Consider the following 18,647-nt stretch of genomic DNA (forward strand, 5'->3'; position numbering starts at 1 on the left):
ACTTTCAGTCACAGCTTATCAACATGCATATGAGAGGTCTTAGACACAGTAAGATGGAAAAGAATAGGGGAAGGTCCCTCTATAGTAACGACACTCTGTAAATAGTGCAAGACTGTTCGCGTGAGGAACTGGTATGCTTCCCATTTTAGATACGTCCTGTTTCACTCCGATAGGATCATCGCTCTGTGAGTCATCTACGTATAAGATGCAACATTGGATGACCGGTGAAAATCAATGTGTACAGAAAGGTAAAATGTGCATTCATAAACAACCACTGCAGTTACAGTTAGAAATTTTGTAAAAACGTAGTTGTCAGCTGATTGCTTCTGGATTAAATGAATGCCTTAATTCTGTTTAAATCACACAGAATACAATAGGATAACGACGCTTGATACGGTGCATTCAGATGTAAAACATATGACTAGAAATGAAATGAACTGAAACAAACTGTGCAGTAGACTGTAAATGTGTTGAGGATAATAATCTTCAGGAGACTCAATGGGAAACAAAAATGTTCATCTTTCTCTTATGTTAACTTAAAACAAGTCTGCACAGACATTCTCAGCTGGAAACAATGGGATTATTTCAGGACACGCGCCCTTCCTTTTTCGAAGAGCATTTCACATTAAGATCATAAAGGCAGTCATGTCTATGTTTATGAAACAGAGGAAGGTTATGGGTTCACGTAGTGATAATTCACACCTGATGTGTCCTGATCAAAGGAACTCCAAGGACGCTTCAGAGCCATGTGACCTCTTTATGTTTGTATGTGTGAATGCATGCATCTGTAAATACACATATACACACATATACACACACATACATACATACATACATACATATATGTGTGTGTGTGTGTATAGATAGATAGATAGATAGATAGATAGATAGATAGATAGATAGATAGATATTGATTGATATACAAATTATACAATTTATTGTTTAGTTGGTGTAAATCATGTGGGTAGTCCTATTGATAAAACCCAGATTACATTTGTGATATCATCCCATTGGCATAAAGTGTATGATCTGTAAACAATGCATCCGTATATAACCCTGATAACATATTGACAGTGGATAATAATTCAAAGTCTACTAATGATTTAGAGACAAACCAACGTTGTACTATTCTCTGATATTAAACATACATCCCATTTTACAGAGGCATCCCTCCAATCGCAGTATATTCAATTTTACCCATCAAACGCAAATGGAAAGCAGTTTGTCCCCATCTACTCATTTTAGTTAATAATGTAACAGTGAAAGACAGAAAAACTGTTGAATCGGTTTTTAACAGATATAAGAGAAGCAAATATATGAATAACATTTGGCAAGACGAATTGTGTGAATCTGTCATCTCCCAGTGGCCAGACTGTGTCATTTCAGCCAAGGAATCAAGCAGAACATAAACCAGTCTACCCAGTTTAGGAAACAGAATGCTTAATTGCTGCATTTTGTTCTAGTTAAAGCCTCCTATTTTTTTTCATAACCAGTTTGTTATTGGTAGACTGACAAGGTTCTAATTTATAGCTACACACTGATACAAACCTGCTCATGATGAGAAAAGATGAAGGCGAGAGTGTATGCCATAAGTCATTTTATTTCATATGAAAAAGAAGCATATTTGTAACATAATATACAGTGTGACAGACCATCTCCCACAATCATTTCATAAATTTCTCAGTAAAACTAATCTCTCAAAAATTCAAACTAAAACAAGATGCATTAACTGTACGTGATTTCAAACACTATATAAGAGAGAGAGAGAGAGAGAGAGAGAGAGAGAGAGAGAGAGAGAGAGAAAGAGAAAGAGAGAGAGAGAGAGAGAATGAGGGAGAGAGAGAGAGAAAGATATCCCCCTAAATTTTACAAAAGGCATTTTTACAGGACTTCTTGACAACATTTGATTCATACAATCAAATATGACGAATCAAAAACGTAACAGGTCTATTAAATTGACATGATTCTGTAAAATGAGGAACCTGTTTTAAAATTGACATCTTGAGAAATGCTGATGTTCATAAGGTCTTCTTACTAAACTGACAGTCTTATATATATGCAAAACGCAAAGATCACAGCAATATTACTATCATCAAGGTTATCAAGACAGAAACTTATTTCTGAGGGGGGAAAAAAAGGCATACTGGCCATCAGATGAACAAGAGTTACTTGATTTTCCCAAGTTATCAATTTACTCGTTAACTGTTTTGTTACATATCTAAACATCTATTTTCAATCAAATTCTCAAAGTGGTTGCTGAATTTTATTCGACTTCTCTTTGAGTCAGGTCCTGTACAGCACAACAACATGATGGAACTATACAATCAAGATCCTCATAACAGACGAAAAAGTAAATTAAATTTGCTGGCATCACTGTTATCTGTAATTTCATTGATGGAAAAAAAGTGGGGTTTTTTTTGGAGAAGTTTGTGTGAAACATTTGGGATGGGCGAACGCAAGACTTACCACCACTATAAGACATTTTTTCCATGATGAGGTAGACCAGTAGACATTTATGAAGACACCGATGACCAGCTTAGGAATGTAAACAAAAAAAAAGTCTTAAAGGCTCACAAAAGTCTTCTTTAGCCATTGGACAATGTTATATATGATAACAGGAAAAAAAAAACATTAAAAATAACTTCAGGCTAAGAGTTTTTTTTTTTTTTTTAAGAGTTCTGGTGTGCATTCTTCAGGTATAAAATTTTGTTCACACATATTGGATTGACCTAGATGAGTAAAATATTGTTTTCTGAGTAGAAAACATACATTTTTGTAGACATCACCTTACCGTACACTAAGCTCCCCTGATAAAAAAATGTGCTTTGATATCGGCAAACATCTGAAATTATTGCAATGCAAAATTAATACAGCTGACAAATAACAGGGAACCCTGTGGAAAGAATTACCGCATTTACCATAATACTCAACATAATTGTTTTTCCATGATGGATAGAAACGTAAGATTGAGATGGCAACGCATTTCATAAAAAATTATAATCTATATATGCAGATGGAATGTCTGACTCTCTACACAAATATCATTTTCTGAGATGTTTCATCATAAGCTTAAAATAAGACAAATATCATTCTTATTCATATGAATTGATTTCACATCAGTTGTGCGTTGCGTGTCCAATAATAACTGACACTGATAACAGAGAAATTGGAAGAAATTATAGTGTTGGGTTATACATTCATGATATGCAACGAGATCTCATCAAAGGAATGTCAGCATCTCTTATTCAAAGATTCAAGGAAACAGAGCAAGGCCATCACAACATGAAAGCGAGAGAGAGCGGTACTCGGCTGAAAAAATAAAAAATGAAATTAAAAAAAAAAAAAACACAAGACAAGACAATACGATAAAAAAAAATATAAAAAAAACAGGGAACAAACATCATCTCGCAACAATAAGTCATTTGTCTTTTGTCTGCATAACGACCAGCCTAGCCTCTTATTTACAGCCAGGAGCTAATATCAGGGTGACAGACAATCAGGCAGACATCGGCTCTCTCTCTCTCTCTCTCTCTCTCTCTCTCTCTCTCGCTCTCCACTCTCCTCAGCAAGAGCACAAAGGAAGAGTCAAGCTTTTAACACCAGGACACATCCTCTGACGCACTGCACTACTGCCTCTGTAGTTCACATTCTCTTTCATCTGCACACAGGCAGACGATATATACAACTCTACAAAGGGAGCCTCACCTTATGAAACCTTAATCCAGAACAACAACAAAAAAAAAAGTACTGTACGAAGGTAATCTTATATGAACCACTCACATGGTCAACTATCTATACAAATACTTCTCGTCGTAAATAAGGTCCATCAGTGCCCCCCACCCCCACCCCACCCCCCCCTCACCTCCCCACCTTTCAAAAGGTCATGGCTCAATATACCTTTGGAACCCTGGGAAATTCTGCAAGTAAAGCAAGCATATCTATTATGGTAGTCAAGTTGGGTACACCTATATGCTACTGCATTTTGCCATGCTCTTCTACCTGATAACACGTGAGAACTATTCATGAGGAAACAGATACAATGCATAGGGATGGCTTTGGCCTCCGCCCCCGCCCCTCTGGATGGCACTCCAGACAGAGCAGGGAAACCAACCAAGCCAAGACTGCAGGGATATGGATTCACTGAGAAAAGGGGAGAGAACACGGTCAACAGAGGGAGGGCTAGCAAAGTTAAAGCTGGGTATAGCATAGCGACCATCAGTTCGGGACACCTCTGTGTGTAGAATGTGGATTCAGGGACATGTGTGAAAAAATGTGCCTTGATGGGCATAGCAATCGATTGGCATTAACATTTTCTGTCTGTTGGATTTGGAGGCTCAAATGGTTAGTATGATCATTAATAGTATAGAAGACTTGAAGCAGCATCATTCATATAAAACTCTGTAGTATTATTACAGACATTACTACTATTAGTGTCATCCTGTTAAAAAAATAAAACTGAAAATGGAAAAAAAAAAAAAAGTTCCTAAAGCACAGATATGGCAAAGTTAAATAGAATATCTACTCCTCCCCCAAAGAGAAAAAAAATGGAAAGGACCAAAAATAAAGAGGCAAAAAAAAAAAATAACTAATACATTTTCATAATATACAATTTCCATCTTCCAAAGTATAGTGGTTGGACAAAACAAATGCATAAGTGTCATTATCAAGTAAAATACCTCCAGCTTTGCAATCTCTGTGCAACAGAGACAACACCAGAGCCAATAATTTGCCTGTCAGCCAAGGCAAAAGATGGACAGACAGAACAAAACATACAAACAAAAGTTTCTCCCAACATTGCGTAAAAAGCCGTCGACATGCATTGTGATGTGGCCATTAATATTTATCCGTCTCCAGAGAAGCCTTCCTTGCCAATAAAGGTGAAGTGTCTTTGTGGTTGGATAGTGTTTCACTGCACTAGAGTCTGACAGTCTTTCCACAGGGGCGTATGGCAATTATGTCCTGGAAAACACCTCTTCTGAAATTAGGCAGAGGATGTATTTGATGATGGTTATCTAGAGACAAGACCATAACAGCATCGTCTGAAAGACATCGTTGGGACTAGGATGAGTGGGGGACTCAGTTTGAGATGAAGGGCGAGAGGGAATAAGTAAAAGCCCTCTGTTCGTTCTGAAGATTCTCCCAGCGGAGTAAGAGCTCTCACAAAGAACAGGGTCCCAAAAGGTGGAGAAAAGAAAAAAGAGAAAGAAAGAAAGAAAGAAAGAAAGAAAGAAAGAAAGAAAGAAAAATAGAATTACGGAGAAGAAAAACTCTGCCTCTGAAAGTGTCTGAAGACAGCTCCTGTATGAATGAAACAAGAGCTGTTTTATATTGTAAACAGTGCTCTTAGGGTCGGCAGGTCTCGGAGTGGACCTGAACCACAGGGTTAGACCACAGGTCAAGGTTGAGGTCGAGGTCGCCTCATCACAATAGCTTCAAGTCACCAGTTCGCCTTCACTGCTTTGATGTCACTCACCAGGTTCTGAGCCAAACAGATCCCAAAGATCTACACAGACACATTACAGACAAAAGGTTAAAAGCTACACGATACACTTCAAACCATCCGGAGCATTACTTTTGATTATTTGATAAATGATGAAAAGCAAATACATGAACATACATAAGTGTATTTGTACTTGGCAGCTGAATGTATGGAAGCAACTGGAAACACAAAGAGCAATGACCGCAGCTCTGGCTGTTTTGAAATGTGGGCGAAGGGGAGCGAGTTTCCCCGTCTCGCCAACAGATGGCACTCTTACACAGCATACCACAAACGCTACACTATACATCAACAAAATGGCTGATCATAAGAATCAATCTTTTTCATAAAATGAGGCAAACGGTCAAGTCGTTTCTGTTTCTGTGACAAATGCTTAAGTGTCTTACAGATTTTACCTGTAATAGTGCAATGCCCACAAAGATCCCAGCAACAACAATCAAATTGTCCTGAAGCCACTTCTCAAACTGGCCCACACAACCTTTGGTGTAGATGGACCTTTGCTGCTCCATTTCCTGTGGAAGGTGAGATCATTTGAGCAAATAGGCCCACGCGTCACATACATACTATTCGAGCCACGTCCTTCTTTAATGTGGACCTTGAACGAGCTGAGTAGAAATAACAAGCTGGCCTTCACCTGAGAGAACCTTGCCTTTGATTCTATTTGAGGCAAATATCCTCTTTGGCACAGAAGAGGTATTTGATTACCTTCCAAAAAACAAGATGTTTTACGGTTTCCCAAAGCAGGACACAGGTCTGTCCAGCTCAGTGGATATTTTGGAATTTAGCCCATGTTCACATACAGCCTACAACTGATAATAAAGCAAATTAAAGAGTCTACTTCAGGGCTGACAGTGACACCCTTTGGTTAAGCATATAAGAAGGTCAAAACCGCACACAATCCACCTTTTGTTAACCAAAGAGACATATCACCATAGAATCTTTCATCCTCTTTGGAGCAGATTACACAAAAGGATGTGGAAATTCAACTCCTAGCCAATAGGAAGTCGGGAGGATACAGAGACGGCCAATGAGGGGAGTGGTAGGCGACCGTTTCGACGGCGAACTTCCCTGAAGCTAATTCAGCTCAGTTTCTTTTTGTTGCTTTTGTTTTGTCGTCTTTCTCCACCCCTACCCAGCCTTAACGCACTCCTGACTATGTCATTTACCAACCACTGCTCTCGAACTAAAGATTAGCAGTTCAGTGAAAAACCCATCTTGGGCAAACTACAGTAATTTTACAGATTGAATAATGTATGACACAACAACAACCCTCCAAACAAATACTGGATAACGTGTATGAATTCTGAAAATCGACATTTATCAAAACGATTATCTCACAAGCAGTTTCCATTGTAACAAAGAAAGAGCAACATACAATTTATTTCAATTGAACTGCCTGTCATTCCGTAACCAATGAAATGCCCCGAGAAAGAGCAGAAATAGAAGTGTGAGTGGCCATGGTTACAATACTCATGAACTCTACCCATGGTTCCTCACCACGGTTCCTTTGCAGTGCCGTGTCACCACACCCACACAGCAAAGCGCAGGGCTGGCAGAACCCGCCGAGCTCCCAATTACAGAGCCAAGTGCTTTCCCGTGGCTAAAACTGGAACTTAATTATCACTGTTAAAAGCTCCGACTGTTATTAAGGAACAGGGCAACAGCGGCTGAAACGCGCTGGTATTTCATTTAACCCTTCACATACTCCATCTGATGGCCATAACGTGAATCCTCTCTTTTCCTCGCCCCTTCTCTCTGTCAAAACCGTGTTCCGGATTCCAGCATCTTGCAATATGCGTGCGTGCTCTAGCGACCGAGAAATAAGCCAATAAATAAGCAAACAGAAATACTCACCACCTGCAGTCGCACGTCATACCCACACTGTGTGTTTATGACATCCTCCTGAAAACAACACAAAAAAACCATCACGTTGACTCGAGACAAAGCAAAGTCATTCCGCGTAAAAGAACGATAACTAACCAAAACCGCCTCGCGTTTGGAGTCGTCAGATGTGTGAATGTGTCTGGACAACAGTCAAGTTGTACAAGTAACTGGTATGTAACTGGTCTGTATATGTGGCAGCAGACTGGCTTTTCTGCCATGTTCAGTGTAACTCTTACAGCAGGATCTTTGACACAGCAGGAGAAGGGCACTCCACAGCGTTCTCTGCTTGGGTTCAGCTCAGTGCAGTTAAAATACATATTGAGGTTCCAGTCATTGGGGCCATGAGCACCGCAACATGACCACTGCAAGGAAATGGATGACATCACACTATTAATGACTGTTATCTCCAGCAGAGCATGGTAATGGACACTTTCAAACTACAGCAGCGAGACATTAGACGAATGCTGGCCACTTGACTGCCGAGAGACTAAACCCACGGCATTTGAAAGGTCAACAGCAAGGTCATTTGTCTACACCTGCTTTATACAATAAGACCAAATAAAACCAAAGATGACTGAGCGCACTGCCTCAATAACGCTCACTATTGTTTTGCCTCTGGGGAAAGGGAACCAATTAGCTGACACCAGTGTAAAATCTTTTCCTATCACGTTGCTACAACCAATTCACTGACTCTGTCAACAGAGACTCTCGGTTCTTGGTTTCTGCTCTTCCCAGAAGAGAAAATGACCAAACAAAGGAAAGTGTTACAGGTTCTTCTTATTACACACACATTCTAAGCTCTAACTATGACTTTATGACTGCACAAAAATCTGATTAATCAGAGCGTTTTGTTTTTTTTGTTTTTTTTTAAAAAGTCAACCTTAATAGCTAAAACCCAGTTTTACCTTCAATTAATCCTCTCAACACATACATGCAAATGTATGAAACATGCAAATGAGAATTGATTATCATATGAAAGGGAATAAAATATGGCAGGATATAAACAGAGGGGGAAAAAATAAATTAGCATGACTCACATATTCTTGGGCAAAATCAATAAGGTTCTGAAGGTCAATGTCGTCCCTGTATGCTTTGACATTGTTGTTGATGAAGAAGTTCAATTGATCTTTGATCCAGTCCTTAAACACGAAAGCTAGAATGCCTGCCGTCAGTTCCAGGAAGAAGATGAGTCCTAGAAAAACAGAAAACTGGAGAACAAAGGCATGTGTGTTAGATAAATCTGTTTTTGAGGGTGGGGGGTGGGGGGGGGGGGGGGGGGGGGCACCAAATGGAGAGAGAATCAAAGTCTGAAAATGTTATTTCAGTTAACTACTGTATATCAGAATCATCACAAACAAAATGAATGCATAAGCATTCTAGAGAATTCTCCTAATCCTCTATTCTAGAGCATTTTCCTAACGCATAAGCATTCCAGATAAGGGCCCAAAGCTCATAGGTAACAACCCGTTTATATCACATACGATATCGTGTCGGCTGTTTCAACAGCACATCTGCTTCAACACAACTCTTAAAATCTGAGGTATTTTCACATTTGGAAATACGAAAAACTTAAAACGAGAGAGAAAGACTAAAAACCAGAAAAACAGATAGATTGTTGATCCAGGGAGTACATGTTAGAAACTCACAAATTTGAGCAGGAGCGTGTTTTCTCGAAGAGCGCCGATGCACCCGGCAAAGCCCAGAATGAACATCACCCCTCCCACAACGATGAAGAGCCATACTGGATCAAAGCCGCCCAGGTCGGTAATGGAAGAGATATTTGACAGGACTCCCTGGGAAACCCAGAAATCAGATAATGAGGGTATGAAGAGAAACCAGGAAAACCACAGCTTGCTCAGTGCAACTGCACCAAATACACTGGACTCCAGGACTGAGCTCTTCGAACGTTCATACATCAGTGGTATGAGTATCAGAGTAGAGACCAAAAATGAAATGTAGCTTTAGAAATATATCATTTCCACACATTTCCACATGTGCTTAAACAGCAAAGAGTTCACGTTCGAGATAATTCATTACGTTCATTAGAGCGCTGCCATCAGAATGACTAACAATCACGATTGCATTGTTCTGAGATGGAAAGGGACTGAAACCCTCGGAGAACAAAACGTTTTGAGACAAAGCCAATTATGAACCTGAAGAAGCTTCCTGGCTCATTATATTCCTAACAATTAATGAGTCCACGGAAATGCATCAAATAAAATTACAACCAGCGCGTTAATTATTTACATTCTATGATTTCAGGACTTGACAGAACTTAATCATGAAACATTAAGCGCTACCATATGGTGTGAACACGTCTGTACTGGCAGAGCAATCAAATGCCTACGTGGTACAATTTAGAGTTAATTACTTAGTTAATCTAACTGACTGTTCCTGTATCATTGTGTCAGTAAGAACAGGAGCTAATTCCGTCCTACTTTCAACAACACACAGACAAAAGAGAAGCTGACCTCTTCGAGTAGAATGACAAATTACTTTAAAAAAAGGGGGGGGGGGTCCTTCTCTTTCTTTTTTTTTTTAAAAAAAAAGAGAAATCGAGTACAACTCAATTTTAAAACCCACGTGGATTCATGTTTCCCTAAAAGTAATGTGTTACAGGGGTGCTAATAACGTGAAGGGGAAAATGCATGGGGTTCGGCAGACATTATCCTCCAAGCTTTATATCTGAAACAGAGTTAATTCAATTTATGACTTCATTAAAGTTTAAGAGTCATAATTAAATTTGACTGGTTAACGGGTATATTCTGAGGTGGTCTCTCCGGAGAAAGCAAAGCACGTAACAAACACAAGCCTTCATTCCTATAAACAAGTCTACATTTGTTGCTTTGGAAACCACATAAAAATAATAAAAGGAATTTGAGGCATGACAACAATCATTTTGTTATACATTCCTTGTAGAGAACTACTTGCCTTTTCTGCCCATGCCCAGAGACCGATGCCCAAAAACGCAGCTCCAAGCAACTGAAACACACAAGGTATATATGATTTAGAAAATGAAACACCTTATACAACACATTTGTTTCCCCAGAATAGCTGCCTGGATACGCATATTACAAATGATTTGAAAGAGAATTCGGCTCATTTCAGTCTAAGACTCGCAGAACACCGGTTTCCCAGTTCGCTATACGATTTTAAATTATGATTTAAAAAAAAAGAATACCCTATATGAGAGAGAACTCTATTTCTGTTGTTTTACATGACCTTCACAGATCAGCCAGGATGCTAAAATAGCACGAGATGTGATCAGGACGCTAAAATAGCATGAGATGTTAAAACTACTGACAGAAGTATCTTTATATCAAGAGGCAACTGCACATACGGGCATATTTCTTCTTCAATGTCTACTTTCCCAAACAGCAATAAAAAAAAATTTTAAAAAAAAGTATTTGAATGGAGCACAACCGATAGAGGTAAAGAGTCTTGAGTCAGTTAATACTGTAAGCTGCTTATGCTTCATGGTCAATTCTGTGTGAGAGCCCTGTTATTTTGGTTCAACACTGTCCGTCATCTGAATGTTGAATCCTCGTATCTCGGTTCTCTCTGGGTTCTAACAATGAGGAGGAACACTATGGGAAGAACACAGGCACAGCGAGTTAACAATCGGAGGTCAGGTATCAGCAGTCAGACAGCCTGTAATCCTATTTCCTCCTGGGTCTAGCTAATCCCAACAGATTAGAGACACAGTAGCAAGGCACTTTCGTTTCCCTGACGCAGTGCGACCTGTCTGAGCGACAGGGATCACACACGCGAGTACACGTCGAGCGCGGCAGGGGCGAGTCACGTCCCGTACACGTGGAGAGAGGGATTCAGAAAACACTGGCAAAAGCATCATCGCTCTGCACACAAATCGATTGTGCAACCCAAAGAGAATGTATGTCTGCCAATAAAAACAAGTTGGCGATAAGGGAACCAAAAAAAAAAACCCACTCAGCTCCCACAATAAACATGCTGTTCTTCCATCTATTAATGGAAAGAGAATACCTAAACTAAAAGCCCTCCTTCCACTTTATCAGTGAAGTAATACGACCCCCAGGCACTGTTTTATTAAGAGTTATTAAGAATTAATCTGAGGGGGAAAAGAACAGCATCTTGTAATTACCAAATATTAGTCAAAAGAAGATAAGTCAAACATTGATCATGGACCAGAGCTCAATATCAGCACATTTAAAATGATAAATAATTGATGGAGCTAGTGGAAAATGAGTCACAGGTTCTTCTTCCAAATGAGTCAACGCTGGATACGAGGCATATGTCAGGCAATGGGACGGAAACCCACTGCACCGTGGTGGAGCAGAGGAAGAGAAAAATTACATGTGGTTCCCATCTGCCACCAGGAATCTGGTGGATATGACTGGAAGAAAACACACCAACACAAACACTCTGGAGAAAGAGAGGAGGGGAGGGAGAGGGAGAGAGAGAGAGAGAGAGAGAGAGAGAGAGAGAGGGACAGAGAGAGAGGGACAGAGAGAGAGAGAGAGAGAGAGACAGAGAGAGGGGGACAGACAGAGAGAGAGAGAGAGAGAGAGAGAGAGAGAGAGAGAGAGAGAGACAGAGACAGAGAGAGAGGGACAGAGAGAGAGAGGCAGAGAGAGAGACAGAGACAGAGAGAGAGAGACTGCAGTCTTTTGTTCCCTCAGAGAGAAGTGCATGTGACAATACGGTCACACATTCCAGTCAACACAATGGCGGGAGTAACAGTGAAAGGGGCTCCTTGAGAAAGGCCAGGCTGGGGCTCATTCTTTCTCCTCAGACACACACACTGTGGGAAGGACCCTGTCCCCTCACACACACACACGCCATTCCCTCGCCCTCATAGCTCATTTCAATACACCACGCAACCACGGCTGGACACAATGAGCAAAGGACAGTCTCGTTCTATTCACACACACACACACGAGGGGGGAGTGGGAAGGGGGGGGTAGACTTTGACGTCCCCCCAAATTCTCTGGGGAAGATTCTGAGCCATAGGCAAGGAATAACATAACTGTGAACTGCATGATGCGAACGTCGACTTGTTTTTTTTTTTTTTTTGGTTTGGGTTTTTTTTTCCTCTAATGATTACTCTGTATAACACAGGCAGGTCTTATCTGAGCTGTGTTTGGTCTAATTAAAACCCTTAAGACAAGACTTAGTAAAGGTACCAAAGGGTCATGCTGCGTGCTAAGACAAAGGAGAGCAAAAACAGATGACTCCCTGCACAACAGCTACGAGCTGATGAGGAAAAGGCCAGACGTAATTGGTTCTATAGGAGACCCGCCATCGACAATACAGAGGACCTAAAACAATTGGCTGACAGCGCCTTTATAAAACACCAGCAATGGTGTCACTCTAAAAGTGTCTGCACCAGGAACAATCTGCCGATGCCCTGAAGAAGAAAAAAAAAAAAAACACACACACACACTTGGATGTATCTTGAATTTGCCCCTGAACTTGCAGAGGAATTGGTTAAAACTCAAGAGCTGAACTAACACCCTACGCAAAAGACACCAAACTCTCAATGAGAACTTTGTAGAGGGACAGGAGGGCAGGCTGGGTGGAGGGAAGAATAGCCCACTGGGTACATTATGCAAGGTTAACATTTAAGGCCAAGCATCATTAAAGCAAGAAGGGGGCAGTCAGTCACTGCTGCTGTTCCTTCCAGAGACCATTCAGGTCCCCTAACAACAGCTTGCATTCATCACTTATCACCAGAGACAAACCACAGCTCGCCTGCAATTTATGACCGCAAGAGACGTTCATTAGAGCAAGGACTCCCTGTCAACAGCGTATTCACGCCATCACTGGCTCCCTTTCCCAGAGGGAATCTCTCCTTGGAGTGCACACTGTTTAACTGGTCGGGTTTTTTTTTTGGGGGGGGGGGGGGGGGGGGGGGTTGTCCCCATGAAATCCATACCGGCCTAATTCAAATAAATAGATAAATAAATAACAAACAGCTTTTCTTTGCCTTCTGTCAGAACGTAGATATTTAAGCTAGTATTACTTAGAGTAAAATTATTTGAATGCATACACTTGCACAAACAATAACATAGATAGGATGTATCCACAAATGCAGTTCACAAACATGACGTAAATGAAGCTACACGTCAAAATTCTCCCATGTGTGATTTTCCCCCCACACAAAGCAGAAAGTTGTGAGGAAGCTTTTAGTGGAAGAAGAACCTTCTGAAGGAAAAAAAAAAGATCAATTTTCACCAAATAACCCTATATAGACCTGGTGAATAATTGATCGCGAAAAGCGGAAAGATGGCAAACTGTCAAATTCCTCCAGAGTAAAGACACTCAAGAGGTGCGATAATATAGATTTTTCACATATATTCATCGATACATACACTGCTGTGATTGCTCGATCCTCCAGGATCTTCGGGAATTCATACGCTTCATATTTCTATTATATTTCACACACAATCAGTTCGGTTTTAGAGCTCGATGTATTGCAAAACTACAAATCTTACTCGAAAAAGTTATTCCTCGTCCTTGTCAGTCTAACTCTACTAATCACAAAGACAGACTGATCGCTCTAGACACAGTGTAGCATCAGAAAAAAAAAGCAGAAACATGACCATATCTAGATACTGAATACTGTTACGAGAACTGAATGGTTGTATGATAATAAACAAAACCAGCGTTAGCAGTCTCCAGCATTTATGGAAATGTAAAAATTATGTCTGCAATTACCTACCTGAACAGCGTGATACTAAATTGAAATGTATTAAGTTACTCAACACTTGCTGGCTTCCACACCCTAACAGTAATAACTGGACAATATTTGGGCTGGAACGCAAATATACCTCAGGGGGTTACGGCAGTCTAATTATGCGCAGTGCAGGAAAGGTACACACTTACCCAAAATATTATGTTGAATCCAAATAAAAAATATTTCACACAGCAACTAACTTCGGCTCCTTTAAAATGATGGTGTTTTCTGCTCATCCTTCTGCAAGTCGAAGCTCGTTAGCCAACTAGCTAACTGTCGCGTTGTTTTAGGGGTTAGCAGTAAGATTTCGAGGCAATGTCTTTCAACAGTTTTCAGAGGCACAAAAAGTAAACATCTAGACAAACAAGAACATCAGCTAGCAAGCTAGCTGGTCATTTAGATCAATCAAAAATACATAACCAGCTATGTGGCTAGTTACCTAGCTAGCTAACAACAACTATACACCGCTTTGGTTCTTATACATAGGAAATACTGATCGCTTGCCAAGAGACATCAATATTCGTAATAAAACGACTGGTTTTCCAGCTGAGGCAGTGACTGTAACATCTACCTCGCTGATGAGTACTCGCTAATCATAAACAGTGGCATTTGGCTGTCTAATATTTCAACCTTGTTATGTACGTCCTGAGACAACAATCCAATCTAACAAAGCTGTGTGAACCAAGCAACACTAACGAATTTCCATGATGGCCGCGGCAAGAATGATTTTTCAGAATAAAAGTACATAATGCTCATGGTCTCGTCGAGAGAGCGATAGACATAGAGAGGAATATAAATGTATATTTACCTAAATCTTCTTCAGGTAGTGTTTAGTATACACTGTGGAAATAACATTTTTTTAATTCTAAATTATTTTTTATGATGTTCATATAGTTCAACATTTATTTGTGTTTGTTTTATTTGTTTATTTGGATAACATAGTCTGTCGATTATCTATTTTTTATTTATTTATTTTGTGCGTGAGTGAGTGAGTTTGATATTCTCTCTTTTGATTTAAGTTTTATATGTATGATAACACCATGTCACCACATTTTGAACTGATGCTCTTCTGAGGAATTTGATACAGAATGGACATTCTGCACTAAACATCTGTAAACTTTCAGTGTGTGTAATATAAAGGCCTTGCTACTTATGTGGAGTGTAATTGTCCAACATGTAACTGAACGTGCCATCCTTCTGCATTTGATTTAAGTCTTAATCCAATAAAATGTTGTATTCATATTGAAATGTACTGTATACACATTTCAGTTACTTTCTGTAACAAAGAAAGAGTTAATATTTGATAATGCACCAAAAATATTAGTTAGTTAAATATGGTTTTAGTACTACAGCAACATATTGCATCTCCCACCACTAAAGGACTGACTACCCTTGCCCAAGGTAGTCAAACCGTAACTATACGAAGGGTATAACATTTTGTACCTAAACCGAAAACCACAGCTCTGCTGTGCTCCACTTGGTTCACAACACTTGGGTAGTAAACCACAGATTATTTTTTTCACTGAAGCTCTTGCAAGGTGAGTTTTCTGTTTATTTTTCCAACATGATGCCAATGGGGTCACATATGGTGTCGTAACTCAGACTTTAAATAATATGCTAAAATGGAGAATAAGAATTTTTATGTAATTAGCAAAGAAGTTTAATTCATTTCAAGACATTTTCTTGCAGAGGAACCTTAAATTGAAATTCACTGATGTTCAGATTTGCAGTGTTTTACTCATTGTCATGGAGCAGAGCCTAGAATATCTGTTGCTCATAGTTTTTCAAATTTGGTTTTTGTAGATTTAAGAAAAACCTTGAAATAAAAGAGGCTGAAAATTATTTTCTTTCCTTCTCATTTTTAAGAGCTTTGTTGCTATTTGTATTAACATATATTCATTTACATTTATTCATTTATCAGACACTTTTATCCAAAACAGCCTATTAAATTCGTGTTTTCTGTGTCAAATTTCTATATGTTTAACTTAAAAAGAAACAAAAGCTTCAGTTCTGAGTTTGTTCAGTTTTCCCGCAAGCCAAATCGTGATACAGACCAAACCATGGCCATCTGAATGTCTCGACGGAAAAGACGTATAGCTTTCAACTTGACAGCCTCGTGCTTTATTAATACTTTTGCTGTTTAGAAGAAAGCGAACGCAAAGACGTTTGTTTTACAGAGGAAAAATAAACCCAAGGACGCACAATATTACGTAATTTCCTATTTGTTCTATCTGTCTCTTACCGTAGCTTGAGGTATTCATAGAATGTTGTGGGACAAGAAAAACCATGAAAACGTAATCCTGTTTCTCCTAGAAGGACCCCTAGTGGAGCCAACTTTTCTGTTTCATTTTTGAGGAGCAAAACGGTTTCCTCGTTAAAACACGATGTGAAACGTATTTCATCGCTTTATAAACTGATGGGATATGCTTTTAAAGGTTACTTCGGGCGACTAAAATCTATGTTTAGGTGTAGAGGTATAAGATGTTACATGTATTGATATCAGCTAATGTATACAGATAGTCCACTCAGTCCTACATTGTAAAAACTATACAGAAAACATTATGAGCTAAGAATTTCAGTATTAATGCTTAATTTGTCATTAATTATTGATTGCCAATGTGATATTGCTTACAGAAGTTTTGGAATCCTGCACAAATAAGAAAAAAATTAATCCAGTGTACTTTACACTGGAATACCTACAGATGGTAGTCTATTCAAGGCCTCTGAAGTGTAGGGCCAGTTTTAAACACCATGTTGCTATATAGCTCCCTGGCATATGGGGGTGTTGTTTCCTCAGATATATTGACCATTCAAAATTCTCTACTGTTATTCTAAGCCTGGACTGTTCTGAAATTCCTGACAAGCAGTGGATGTTCAAAAGTAAGAAGAACTATGATAAAATGTTTTTGTTTTGTTTTGTTTTGTTTTGTTTTGTTTTTTTCTTTTCTTTTTTTTCTAACATAACCCATTGGATGCCATTCAAAGATGGAGTGCTAAATTTCCTGTCAGTATCCACCCAGTGTGTTCAATAATGTTTAATGACTGGTAATTTCAAATTATATAATAGAAGCTCGATAATTATTTCAAGGTGTAAAACATGAAGCAACAAGTAGAACTATTGTAAAACAAAGCATCAACCAACTTGAGTCCAATTTGAGTTTATTTATTTAAATAAAACAGCAAGAGTGTATCATGAGAATGGTTGTTTACTCAAACAGAGAAATCCAGAGTAAAGTAAAAAGCAAATTAAATCAAATTATTAATGAAATTTTCAAGGCAGGGCCAAATCAGGGACTGAGCATGTTCACAGGGGGTTAAAAGCATCCAAGATACTGAGAAGGATATTCTAGTCAAAGGTGCCAAGTCACTCTGCAGCTGACGTCCCTGTCAGTCACAGTTTGTGTACATGCAGATAGCTGACAATCTGCTGATGCATGAAAACATGGCCCCAGAGAAGAATTATTTTCTCATATGTTGAGATTCAATGCTTGATGAAAGGTTAATAGGTGCATTTGGTATACATGACACCAATTTTGAAATAGAATGCTTGCAAAAAAAAAAAAAAATGCTTGGTGATTAAGTGTGAGGCATATTCATAGAATAATATGCATATTACTGCACACAGTGTTTGGCATCAAAAATGCAAGATTTGCCCTTATACAAAAATACAGTAAAAGATGTGTTTTGCATGGAATAAAATGGTATACGTACATGCATGCTGAGAAATATAAGAGTGCAAAAGTGATGTTAACTTTGAAGAAATATCTAGTATACCTAAGATGTGTGCAGTCATTGTAATATTCTGTGGAATGCATAATGTCCTGGGCAAACTGCCTCAAGCTGTTTTCTCCACTGTATCCATTGCAATAAGGCACACTACAGTATTCAGCGTTATATCACCTTTCACACCATGACTTATAATGTCAGCAACTTTAAAGGAAAGTTTGCAATTATATTTGGAAACAAGGAATGTAAAAGTAAGAAAATCTTGACTGATAAGACTTGTAGAAGCGTACGTTCCTCAACCTCCAATTTCATTAAGCGTTCTAATTTCAAATGTTTGCCGTCAATGTATTTCTACTGTGAGTCTCTGGCACTGGAGAAGAGCATCACGCATACATTCACAGAAAAGTGCATTTTTAAGACTTAAGCCATTTCTGAATTTAAATCACACAATTACAATCTTATTATCTCCACACAGTATGTAAATTCAGTTACCTGTTGTATGGACACTCTTTCAATCAAACACAACACCCCTCCTCTGCATTCTCCTTACTTTTCCATGAACAAACTTTGAACATCATAAACAACATTTCATTCATCATTCAAGCACAGAACTGATAAATGGAATTTTGCATCTGTTTTGTGATTATCTACTTCTTAGTTTTCAACTAAGTTCCTAGATCCTGTAGATTTTCCAGCAGGATTAACCTAAATTCACCTTATCCATACTGCCAATCTCTTTACTTGTGTCAGACCTAGAAACCTCCGAGTAACAAACTTGATCTACATTCTTATGCTCTCTGAAATTTGAAAAAAAACAAAAAAACA

General features: G+C 39.0%; 1 protein-coding gene across 4 annotated transcripts; it reads right to left on the reverse strand.

The window, feature by feature from the left end:
* Window positions 1–4,385: 4,385 nt before the first annotated feature.
* On the reverse strand, window positions 4,386–14,772 carry tspan17 (tetraspanin 17). 4 transcript variants are annotated; one of them, XM_030766906.1, is made up of 9 exons: window positions 14,246–14,772; window positions 10,313–10,363; window positions 9,028–9,174; window positions 8,419–8,589; window positions 7,618–7,743; window positions 7,348–7,399; window positions 7,203–7,207; window positions 5,893–6,009; window positions 4,386–5,503 (listed from the first exon to the last, which is right to left on the reverse strand). In XM_030766906.1, the coding sequence occupies exons 1-9, from the start codon at window positions 14,330–14,332 to the stop codon at window positions 5,438–5,440; spliced, it is 822 nt and encodes a 273-aa protein (XP_030622766.1). In that variant the 5' UTR covers window positions 14,333–14,772; the 3' UTR covers window positions 4,386–5,437. The 4 variants fall into 4 exon arrangements, with proteins under 4 accessions (XP_030622766.1, XP_030622765.1, XP_030622767.1 ...); XM_030766905.1 differs by lacking the exon at window positions 7,203–7,207 and having other exon boundaries at window positions 7,352–7,399; XM_030766904.1 differs by lacking the exons at window positions 4,386–5,503; window positions 7,203–7,207 and having other exon boundaries at window positions 5,522–6,009; window positions 7,352–7,399.
* Between the last annotated feature and the right edge of the window lie 3,875 nt (window positions 14,773–18,647).

Source organism: Chanos chanos, chromosome 2, assembly GCF_902362185.1.
Source record: "Chanos chanos chromosome 2, fChaCha1.1, whole genome shotgun sequence".
Taxonomy (NCBI): Eukaryota; Metazoa; Chordata; class Actinopteri; order Gonorynchiformes; family Chanidae; genus Chanos; species Chanos chanos.

Coding starts and splice junctions, on each gene's coding strand:
- tspan17 (XM_030766906.1), bottom strand. CDS start 14,332: ATGAGCAGAAAACACCATCATTTTAAAGGAGCCGAAGTTAGTTGCTGT. Junction 7,400..7,617: donor GCTGTGTCAAAGATCCTGCT/GTAAGAGTTACA, acceptor TGTTGTTTTCAG/GAGGATGTCATAAACACACA. Junction 5,504..5,892: donor TGGGCATTGCACTATTACAG/GTAAAATCTGTA, acceptor GTGTCTGTGTAG/ATCTTTGGGATCTGTTTGGC.